General features: G+C 49.5%; 1 protein-coding gene across 9 annotated transcripts in view; it reads right to left on the bottom strand.

The window, feature by feature from the left end:
* The window catches only part of LOC100577139 (AF4/FMR2 family member 4), a 114610-nt gene that overhangs the window by 15983 nt on the left and 86446 nt on the right, over window positions 1–12181 (bottom strand). For all 9 annotated transcript variants that reach the window (XM_016918070.2, XM_016918069.2, XM_006568964.3 and 6 more), the window contains one exon: window positions 392–425. In XM_016918070.2, coding sequence (XP_016773559.2) covers window positions 392–425 — 34 coding nt within the window. The remainder of the gene's footprint in view (window positions 1–391; window positions 426–12181) is intronic.

Here is a 12181-nt window from a genome sequence, read left to right as displayed (position 1 = left end):
CGCCCATAATTAATCCCGCTTTTGACGGATTAATTCTCGTTAAACCGGTTCCCGCGCCTCCTCTAATATCGAGCGCCATCTATGCCGCGCGATTTAGCGTCGTCGAGTGGATTCGTTCCCGGTCTCGTTAAAAATGTCCGTCTCCTCGAGTGGACGACGTGGAATTCGCGGGGAGGGAGAAAAAAAAAAAAATCTCCGCCATCCGTCATCGACCGTTTCCGCTATCTCTCCCCTCGCTGGGAGAGGAGATTAATCGATCGGGACAGATTCGAACAATTTCGAACGATTTTCTCTTTTTCCTTCGTTTCTCCAGTTGCGGATTATCGAAAAAAGAAAGAGACAGAGAGAGAGAGAAAGAAAAAAAGTTCGAAGGGAATGATACAATACTTACGCCGATAACCTGTTGGCGTTGTGCCGCTCGCGTTCTGAAACAGAGAAGAAAAGGGATGGTAATTAGCATCCATGGCTAAGTTAATTAGCGTGTGATTATCGGCGTTCAAGGACGGGGAACGAGGCGAGCACGGCCGATCCTATCTTCCCGGCTGACATAATGACATCGTTACACAGAGATTCGTTCCCCGATGTAGCCGACGAGAAGCGCGATAAACCGTGCCGCGTCGCTCCGTTCCGTCCGATAACGACGGAGCGACGCGGCAAGATAGAGAGAGAGAGAAAAGAAAGAAAGAAAAAAAAAGAGCGGCCGCGATCGATCGATCGATCGATCTTCTACCTTGTTCTCGATAAGCGATAAGGCTTATTGCGCGAAATTTTCGACGAAATCAAGGGAGGGGAGAGAGAATTCCCTTCCGAAAGCTCGTCTTTGTTCTCGATTTTTCTGGAATTTTAGTTGTCTCGCTCGTTGGAGAGCGAGCGACGCGTGGCGAATCAATTAGAATCGTTACGCGCGCGCGCAAACGTAACGGCGCGAAATGTTCACGCTTCGATTCGCGTTCGATTCACGTAGCAGCGAGCATCGGGTTCGAAAGTAAAAAAGAAAAGAACGGAGGAAAGAAAGAGAGAGAGAAAGGGGAATGTTGACATCTGGCGGGAAAATATGATTTTCGTACGAGCGGTAGGTTTCGACTCAACGATGCTTCCTTTTTATCCGGGGCCAGAGAAAAGAGAAAAGAGAGAGAGAGAGAGAGAGAGAAATCAATTGTGAAGCTGTGAAAGCGACGTGGCGCGCGCTAGGGAACGTGAAATCTTTCGAGAGATCCCCGAGCGAGGATCAATTCGTTCGACGCGGTAACCTTGCCGACACCGTTGCTCGAACCAGCTCTCTCTCCCCCTTGGAAACGCAAAGGAGAAAGAAAGGAAGAAAGGAGCTGGCGGAGGAAAAGAGAGGCGAACGCGAACCCGGTCGAGGAGGCATTGCGTAAACAATGGAAAGCGACATGCACGCACGCACGCACGCACGCACGCACGCACGCAGGAAGGAAGGCAAGCAGGCAGGCTGGCTGGCTGGCTGGCTGGCTGGCAGGCAGGCACGCACGGAGCCAGCATGGGAAAGGGGACTCTACTACCTACGATCAGAGGAGGACAGGCTGGTGGGACTGGGTCAAAGAGAGAGAGGGTGAGAGCAGGAAAAAGGGGAGGCTCGACCTCGTAAGAGAGGGTTGCGCGCGTCTTAACAACGAAACTGCCACCAAATTCGATCCCTAACAACGGATGCTCGCGCTCTTCCTTCCGATCGAATTCAATCTCCACCCTTTTCGAATTCCCCCTCTTTCCAATTCATACATACTTTGGTTCTTTCGAAAATATATAAATATAAAATATATACATATGTAAAAAAACTTCTGGATAAAAGATCTTTCGACGCGTTACAGAGAGAAAGTGATTACGAGAAAAAGAAAAAAAAGAAAGAAAGAAAAAAAAAATTAGCACGTATCTTCTCTATCATCATCGGGATGTCGAAATCCCTCGATGCGTGACACACGTTCACGTGCGTGTGTACACGGTCGTGCGTTAATGAATTCCATATGTAACGCGATTAATATACGATTACCGAGTTAGACGCGTCGCGATGTCCAATTAGAGGTATGATTTATCGCGCGAGATCGGAACTCGAGCGAGGATCGCGTGCGCGCGCACGCCATGCCTGCACGCCGATCGCCATAACTCTCTCCGCTTGGGAACAAAAGGTAGGAAATTCCCTGGCAATGTTCCACCGGCTAATTATCACTGTTCGCCGTGGCCGCGGTTCCCCGCCCCCCTCCTCCACCCCTCCGCCAACTATTCCTACGGATCGCCGCGATTAATCAATGACACGGCCAATCGCGCTCGATATCGGGTTCCACGAATAATTAGCGTCGCGGTATCGCGAGGATGTTGCATAATCCCACGGCCACGCGCCACGTGTCCGCGAAAAGTGTCAATCACCCGTCGAGTTTTCTTTTCCCCAATCTCTCTCTCTCTCTCTCTCTCTCTTCGAAAGGAGGAAACAACAACACCAAGGATGATCGATGTCTTCTCTTTCTCGCGAAACGTTTTCTCGATTATCATCGGAGAGTGTGAATTTACGCGTGGCAACGCGTAAATCGCGACTTTCTCCCGTCGATTCGGCACAACCGATCACGATCCACACCTGATAACAATTGAAGATAGTTGACAGCGTCCCGAAGTAGCTGGAATCCAACGAGCATGATTTATCGCCGCTTAATAACGTTGCATCGCGAGACGAGACCTTCTTTTCCCCTTTTCTACTTCCGCCTCAACCCTCCTTCCACCTCCTCCGTTCCTGCTTTCGCTCGACCGACCGACGAGGGATCCATTTGCTCGCCGCCGAAAAATGCAAAATCCAACCTCGTTATCCTCCTCCCGCGGCGGATCCGAATTTTCGATGGACTCGAAAATCGATCGATGGAAAAGAAGAAGGAGACCGGTTCGTAAGTATTTACTTATCTCGAGACGTTTGGAGTCAGGTTTCGAGGCGATCGGTTTTGGAAAAAGGGAAGAAGAGAGACTGGAGGGGGCGATGGAATCGCGATAGCGGAAGAAGTCGGGCCGCGTACACTCGCAGTGACGCGCATCGGTTGACTGAGGCTCGGCTCCGGGCCCCGGCAGGGCCCTGGGCCCGGTCGAGTTCGCCGCTTGCTTTTCTGCCTGCTGCTGCTGCTCCTCCTGCTTAGCCGCACACGCGCCAACCTAGCAGCTTGCCAAGCAGACGGTCGCTTCACCTGCGTACCGCCGCCTTTTGTTCCACGCACCCCTCTACCTCCACGACGCCCCTCTTTTGCTCGCGATCTTTCCTCCTCCTGCTCTTTCCTCACTACCGGCTACATTTATTTCTTTCCCTTCCCTTCCTTTCACGCATATATAAAATCCTTACCTATCTATTTCCATCGAGTTGAAACTTTATCGATTCGAACGCTTCCAAACAAAAATATCGCGCGATTTACGAATAATCATTCGTCTTCTCGATAAATATGAAAATTTTGAGAGAGAAAGAGAGAGAGTTGATCGTTTATCCTCGTTAAATTTAAGAAGCGAGTAAAAGATCGGACGCCCCGCCGTTTGGATTCCATCGCGTTCCCGCTACGAAATCGCCTATCGATCAGGGATACAGCGTCTGTGTTTATGGAAATGCGTTCGTGGCCACAGCCCGTAAAGGATCGAGAGAGCGTGTTATTAAGGCGTGCAGTTAGCCGGCACACGCCTCGACGGATGGCCACAGACCGACCGGTGCACCTGTTTCGGCAAAAGGATCTGGTCGGACCACCTTACCCTTCTCCCCATCCTCTCCGTTTCTCTCGCTCCTCCCTATTCCCTCCTCGATCAAACTCGATCCAAACTCGCGCGATCGAGCCGAAAAAATTATCTTTCCAACTGGACGAGTCTCCGCGTTAACGATTTCCTTCCCTCCTTCTCCTCGACTCGAATCCAATTCTCTCTCGCCGAGGAAGAATGCGCAACGAGTGAATTCGATCCTCGTACATCCGTTCCCGCGTGTCCCGCCGGCGGATACACGCTGCTCGAACGATGCACACGTGGGACACGTGTCCTTGCGTTGTGGAGACTCGTTGAGAGAAGGGAGAGGGTAGTGATATTTTATAACGTGAGTTTTGGAACACGACGAGCCAGTTTGATCGGCGACTCGATTAAACTCGAAAAAAAATCGTTTCTAACCAACGAGCCCGATCGTATTTGCAAACGTTTGTTACAACAATGGACGATTGTTCCGCGGCGTGGAACGGATATATAATATTCTCCGTCGCTTCTAATCCCCCCTCGACTTTCCTTCGATTGATCGTCGATACGATTTTTATATTATATTTTACATCGATCGATGAGGAGAGAAAAAAAAAAGGAAAGAAAAGATTTGGAGAAAAGTCGATACACACGACGACACCTGTTTGGCTTTGGAACGAGATAACGAGATTATCGTTCGAGGCAAATGGAGTTTTTAACGAACGTGGAAAGAGGAAGGAGGTCGCGAATGGATATATATATATTCTCGGAGGCGAAGCGTGGTGGCGCGTCGTCCGATAGGACAAAAGACGCCGAATAGGGAAACGATGAGATTGATCGTTAAGGCGACCCAGATTCTCTGAAACGCAACGATGTTCTGGCTCGCTTGCCACGCTTACCTGGAACACCGCCTCGTTGAAAAGTCACCGTTGAGGCAATCGTCGTCGTCGTTGCACAACCGATCGATGACAGCCGGGCTTCGCTCGCGTCGGTTATGAAGGTTAATTTGCATCCGCCGAAGGATACCGGCGGCGAAACACCGCTTCGAGAAAAATCGGGCGGAGAAAACGGTGTTTCGCCGATAATCAGATCGCAGATTTTCGAAAGGACGAAGATTTCGAAATTTCTCTGGCGGAGGAAGACCTCGACGCAGACCTCCCTCGCGAGAAATAATCTTCCAAACGAGCTCCTTCCGATACAAACTCGAGCTATTTCGAAATATATCTGTCTTCCACCGCCATTTTCTCTTTCTAACAAAAATATTCGAACGAACTCCTTTATCACGAACGATTGCGCAAAGAGGTAAAAATAATTTCGTCGATTACAAAACAGGGATGAAAATTCGGGGAATCGAAAGAGGGAGAGAGCAATTTGCGAGTAATCGAGGAACGGTTGCCCGCATAACGAAACAAATTGTCGAAAGAAAGAAAGAAAAAAAGGACAGGCGATTAAATATAGCGAGGCGCATCCGTTCCGTCCGCTTATCCGAAAATTGTCAGTCACAGTATGCAAACGCGAGTTTCCCTCGTAGCTACGGATCGACGTATTTATTAAGGAGGTCGACTTCTCCCCGGGGAGGGGAAGAGACGGAAGAGTTCTCCTTTCAGTCAAAACCGGAAGTTTGGCCCAACTCGGAGCAAGTTACCGGGAAGGAGAGCCGCTACTCGCACTCGCGGCTAACTTTCCAGTTTCTCTCAACCGAGGGGAGTTTCGAGAGAGAGAGAGAGAGACTGTGCGCATCGCGAATGAAAAGCAAACATTTAACTGGCGCTCGTAACCGCGAAACCCGCTGATATCGTGAAAGAAACCACGCCGTTTAATGAAACGTTCCTATCCAATTCCTTTCCACTTCCTTCTTTCTTCCTTCTTCTCCTCTTCCTCCCCCAATATTTGCGAATTAATTTACTCTCGATTAAGTTCGGGAAGGATGTTACAACCCGTTCCTTCTATCGAGACTTATTAAGTAGCACGAGAAGAATCTTTAACGAACGCGAATAACGAGAAGCACGAGCACCTAAAAAAATGAATCGTCGCCAACGTGTATCGATCTCGCATACGTGGAATTAAATCAACGGTTGCGGTTAATAACAGTAACCGTACCCTGTCGTATCGTATCGTGTCGTGTCGTGTCGTACGATATCTGTAACGACGCGGACGTTATATCGATCCGAGACCGGCGAATCTGGAAAATCAACGTTCGAAAGATCCCGCGAAACTCCACTTGGCATCCGGTTAATAAACTCTTGCACTTGGAAGCGAAGCGTGTGTGTATGTATGTGCGCGCGCGCGTGTCGCCTAGTATTTTACCCCCACTGGTTTATCGTTTAAACCGGTGACCAACCGGCGACCGTCACACTCCGCCACCTCGAGACTCGAATATCTCGAAACTGGGTCAACCGAATGAAGTATTATCGAATGCTTCGTTCCATCAAGCTCCACCGAGTTCCATCACCGATCGGTGGTGGTAAAAAAAAAAGAAAAAATAATACGTGCACGTAACTTGTACATATGTGTGTGTATATATATATATATATATAGATGGCACGTGTCGCAGTGAAACCAGTTCCCGCGCCTCCAAGTACGTTTATTTATTTGGTATCGGGGATGAATGGGTCGTTGACCCAATAATATATTGATCTCGACGCCGTGCACGCTCGATTGACCAGCAATTGCTAATCATCTGAGCAAACCCGATCGAAGGGGGTAATGCAACCCGCCGATATTAGATTATAATCCTCATAATGGGGTTAATTCAACCATTCGGAATTTAGTGTAAATTGTTCTTGAAAATGTAATTCCGATCCTTCCGAGTTTTAAACCCGTCGAATTTAATCAACGATTTCAATCGAGGGGGGATGGGGGGGAGTGACGAAACGCCTTCGAAGACAGCCTCTTTGATCGAAAACTTACGTCTCCTTTTACATTCATATCCGATATCTCTCAAGTCCTCGTGTTAGATTTGGCGAAATAATCCCAATAATAAGATAAAAGATAAAAATGAAAGATATCGTCGAATTGCGTGGATCTTGAAATTATTTACCGAGAAAAAAAAAAGAAACGCGAAGAAATATGGAAAAATCGTGGCCCCATTCTCGAAGTTTACGAGAATCTCTTCGAAATAAATTAACGGAGCTGGACGCGTGTGCTCGCGGATTGATGGCACACCAGTTTGCGGTCGGATCGTTTTCGGCTTGGCATTGAGCTGAACCCGCGCGCTTAATCGATAATACGGGGCCGAAGGTCGTACGCTTCCGTGGCGGTCTCCGCCTTTTTCCCTCCCTGCTTCATCCTCCCGCCGCGATTCACACGCGATTCGATTTAAATGGATCATAATCGATCATCGTCGCGGATCTTTTGCGGTTAATTTGCCGGTGAATATTACATCGATCCGAGCAACTGGTTTAAACAGGTGGGATCTCGGTAAGCTCTACCACCGATTTTTTAATCCGTAAACACACGCGGATTCGCCACATTCCATTCTGATAAATTCCTCGTGCACGTATCCGTCATAAAATTGGCCGATTAGTTAGGAAAGGAGCGAGTTGAACGAGCACGGCCACCGAGTAAGAATGATAAGGGTGGAACGAGGATTAAACGAGCTTCGAAGAGTTTTAATCGAGGCATTCCCCGCTCTTCTCCCATTCTCCCTTCTTTCGTTTCTTTCTCTCTTTTCCACCTGATTTTAAACCCCCGGTCCGACAACGATCGACGAGGAGAGAAACGAAGATGCTCGTCGTTTCGACTCGTCGTTGACTTCCGCTCGATTTGCATTCGAGAGCCGGCTCGATATCTGCCTTATGAATAACCACAGCCCCGGCTTGGGTCAGATCGGTCGGCAAAGGGTGAACATCTCTGTCTCTCTCTCTCCCCTTCTTTCTCTCTCCCCAACTCCGCGCGCATCTTTTCATATAAGATTTCTCGAGGAAAATCCTTTCCTACCCCATCCCCTCCTCCTCCTTCCTAGTAGAAGAGCGAGAAACGAGGAACAGGCGAAACGGGTCGAAGAAGCGGGAAGGATCTCGATGGTTCCGTCCTCTATTCACCTAAAACTGGGGATATAAAATAAATTTGGTGGGCTTATAGGCCAGCCGGTTGGTTGCCGGCGTACCTTGCCTGAATGCCAAGAACCGCGGCGAAAAATATAGGATGCGGAGGGTGGACAGAGGAGGCGGGGAGAGGAGTGAAGGAGGAGAGTGGAAGGGTTCCGCAGGATGTTCTTGAAAGGTTCGTTTATATCTTGGTAACGGCGAATTATTAAGAGAAAAGAATTCCCTTCGCGTTCTAATTGCTAAAAGAGCCCTCCAATTAAGACGAGAGAAAAGAGAGAGAGACAGAGAGAGAGAGAAAGTTCTCTCTCCCTTTCCCTCCTCTACCGCGTTTCCTCAACCGCGATCGCTCGCTCTCTTAATTAACTTCTCTTGAAACGCATGACAATTCCACCGAGCGAAAAAATTCACGAAAAAAACAAAAAAACAAAAAAAAAAAATACTTGGATTTCCATCGCGCCTCGATGGAATCCCAAAAGACGAACGGGAGAGCAATTATCTCAAAATTGGGCGCGAAATCGAGAATATTTGTTAGGATAAAATCTTGAATCTTTCGAGGAATAACGTTCAATTTTATCATCGAAAAATTAAATATATATATATTTTTATAGCGGATGGAATAATTTGGAACGAAACGGAGTAGGATGGAGTGAGAGACAGATCGTGGGAGGGAAGAACGAATGGCGAATATCGAATATAATGGACAAATGGTTGGATCTCGTTGGTGTTGGTGGTGGTGGTAGCACGATTACGGGCGAGAAAGTTGGGAGACGAGCGTTTCCGCGGCGTTCTGATGCATGCGTTCTGGTCTCGTGTGCAGTCTCGGTGCATTGGTGCAGCAACGATGGAGGAAGGAGGAGGGAGAAAGAGAAGGTGGAAGAGGAGGAGACGGAGGTGGGTCATCGACTTCCTCGACGTGACGCAACATACACCATGCGTCGAGACGCTACGGCCAAGCGGATCGGTCTGGTAACCTCTTCCTTCCGGAAGCGTCCCCCCTCCCTCCCTCCCTCCCCTTCGCCCATTCGCCCGTTTCTCTCCGCACGGAGAAAGAGGCGCGCGCTAATGCTCCAGATCCACTCCGCAATTAAAATCCTACGAGCCACGTCCGTACGTGCGGCCATTGTGATAAAAATTGACCGAGCATAACGCGATTACATTTCACGCGTATTATTATTAATTTCCAATATTATTGCTGCTGTTGTTGTTGTTGTTGTTATCATTATTATTTTTATTATTAGACGCGGTAAAACGAGGCGTTGAAAATAAGAGAATCTCGAGTGAGACGAGAGAATTGAAAGTAAATAGCCAAAAATCAGCAGGTCTCCAGACTTTCGTCTTGAGCGGAATTTCTTTCGAAGGAATTCGATCGATTCGGGTTGGAAAGAATCGCGATGAAAGAACAGAGACGATCGAAACGAGCCTAGGACACTGTAGGCTGGTATCTGAATATCGGTGAATAAATTCACGGCGTTAAGGGACGGCCGTTGATAGCCGTTCGACGAGGGTGAAGGGACGTTCGAGCGTGCAAACGCCGATTTACCGATGAAACGGCGACCGAGTTGAACGCGCGACTCGCGACCGAGTCTTCTCGAGAAATCTGAATCGGGCGGAAGAAAAGGGCGGCGGAGGAGACGAATCGAGGCGGTTAGGCGGAGGGAGGGAGGGAGGGAGGGAGGATTTAATCACGTTAAGTAACCGTGGAACTGCTTGCTCGGTTGGTTGCTCGCGCTCAGAGTGATTGGAGAGTGTTCGAGGGCAGAATGGAATAGAAGGCGAGAGGAGGGACTCGGGGGGAGGGAGAGGGTAAGGGTAGCGGATGGAGATATGTGTGTTATCGACCCCTTTCGCTTCGCCTCTCTTCTCCTCCTTGTCCCTTCGAGTATGGTCACCCTTTTTCCACGCTTCGCCGCCGGCTGTTCGCACCCTTTCTTTCTTCCCTCTCTCCCTCCTTCTCTTCTCTATCGTCAATCGTCCTCTCCCTCCGTTCCTTTGCCCCGCCGCGTCTGTGGCCCGCGCCACAGAAACAGCGAAATGAAATTCCGCACGGATTTCGCGTATAAATTCCATCCTCATCCTAATTTCCCCCATCCTCATCCCTCTACGAACCGCCCTTTAAACGGAGAACAGAAGAGAGAAAGTAATCCTCGAAACGAAAGAGAAAGAGTTTCGACTCTGTCGCCTGTGCCTCTTCGTCCTCTTCACGATCGCTAACGATCCTTTCTTCTTCCATTTCTTTCCTCCGAACGAACGGCACCCCTTTTCACGGAGAGAGGCGTCGCTCGCCGCCCTACTCGCCAAACTACCCCCTCCCCCTGATCGATATCGCGTAAACGCCTCTGTGTCTCGCCTCTCGCGAGATCGCATTATACTCCGTCCCTGCCGATTATTTATCGCGAGCAAAACGTTTCGTAAGAGGCTTCGCGAGAGTCTTTTCTCTCTCTCTCTGCCGATTCTCCTGCTGGAAATACGAATGGTGACGGTGTGGGAGGGGCGGCGGATCGAAGGGGTTGAAAAGGCGACGCGAGCGAGCGAGCGAGCGAGCGTCGCAGAGTCGGGTTGGGTTGGGGCGAAAGGGCGCGCTTAACAAGAGGAAGGAAACCCGCCGCCACGTCGTTCCAGGGAGAAGAAGAATACGTAGACGAATAACGAGAGAGGAAAGGAGAACCTAACCTTTCTCGAAACCCCCCGAACCCCCGACGTTATTAGGAAAATGGACCCTGCTTCCCTCTTCCCTCCTCACCACCATCAAAATCGCTCTCTTTCTCTCGCCTCCGCGAAGACGTTCGAGTATTTTTCTTTTTTTTTTTTTTTCTTTTTTTTAAAGGAATTCTTCGATCGAGAGAAACCCAAGCACTTTCTACTCCGCCCGATCGAAGAAACGGGCGGGATTAAATATAGGGCGAAACAAAAGAGGCGCAACCCTTGATACCTCGCCAGGATAAATTGACCGTGCGGGAATGGCCGCGTACGTCATTCTTTCGCGCAGAGGAGAAGGAGGAGGAGGAGGAGGAGGAGAGAGGAACGTATCGCCGGAGGCGCGCGATCAAACACCACGAATTAACGGGGAAACGCGAGCAAACGTCATCATCGTGACGCGATACGAGCGTATAATCGATCGTAAACCTCCCCTTGTCGATGAATCAATCTGGCACGTTCAGGGATTTATTCCATCTCCAATTCTACGTACTAACATGAGGAGGGAAATAAAAGGGAAGAAAATACACGAAGGCCAAAAGGAGGATGGAATTAAATTCATCTCGTGTAGGCGAATTAAAGAAGACGATCGAAAGTGGGGGAGATAGTATCCTTCGATTGCTCCGAAAATCGTGATTGAACGAGTTCGAACGCAGAGCGAGAGAGAGAGATCAGTGTATAGCATAATTGGACAAGTAGGTCAAGCCGCTCGATAGTATACAGAGGTAACTGACAGCGCCGTGGGGAAAAGGGGGCTCGATATTCAATATTTAATTTGGCTCAGCACGTGTACAACCCCTCTGATATACAGCCACCCTTGTGGAGGGAGGGGAGCTTGTTCCGGGGCTGGTTAACGCTAGCTGGGAACGAGGTTTCCGACTTGGAAAGTAATTCCAAGACCGAGTCACGGACTTTTACCAGTCGAATCGACGACGACGACTCGTCGTTTACCGCCGCGTAATCGCAACTTTAACGACTGTTTTAATCGAGCGACACGCGCCTCCTCCTCCTCGAACCCGATACTTCCGCGCTTACGCGCCGGATCGATAATCCCAACAGCGGAAGAGGTAAAGAGGCAATCCTCGAGCACGCATCCTCGTGCGACACGCTCCGTTCGAAACAGAAATGGCGGAAGCGGAGAGGGGGACACGTTCGTTTTTTAATCGCGCGGCAGCTGGGCAGATTTATCGGCTCGATCGAATACCCCGCGCAAAGTTAAACACGGTTAATCTGCCGTTACGCGCCTCGTAATCGACTCGCGGCGAGCGCACGCGGCGATATCAATTTTCGATCCAATCCCAGCCCGAGTGGCGCCTGCGTCCCACCGTTCGAACAACGTCGTACGTTCCTATACGTACACGTTGAAAATTAAAGAAATTAAAACGACGCAAAGAGCGGGCGAAATTACGATCAATTGCCGTAATTGCCCGCCCACTTTTATCAAGCCTCGACGCGGCGGCGATCGATCGAAAAACTTTTCCACCGAATAAATCGAGGATAACCTCCCACCAACCTTCCTCCCCTTATCCTCCTCCTGACAAAATTTCCATTTTACGCTTAATCGAAATCGAAACGAATCCCGCCCCCGTTTATTCGTTGCCGATTACTAATCGCCGGTTAATAATCCCTCCCCTCGCGCCTCCCGCCGAGGTTCATCGATCCGGTCCAACGGCGAGAAGAATTACCGTTCGACGCAATTTCGGTGGACGAAAAAAAGGGTATCGATCGAACGATGGAAGGATGGATGC

This window comes from Apis mellifera, linkage group LG2, assembly GCF_003254395.2.
Source record: "Apis mellifera strain DH4 linkage group LG2, Amel_HAv3.1, whole genome shotgun sequence".
NCBI lineage: Eukaryota > Metazoa > Arthropoda > Insecta > Hymenoptera > Apidae > Apis > Apis mellifera.
The sequence above is the reverse complement of the archived record's forward strand: the minus strand, read 5'-3'. Positions and strand labels throughout refer to the sequence as shown.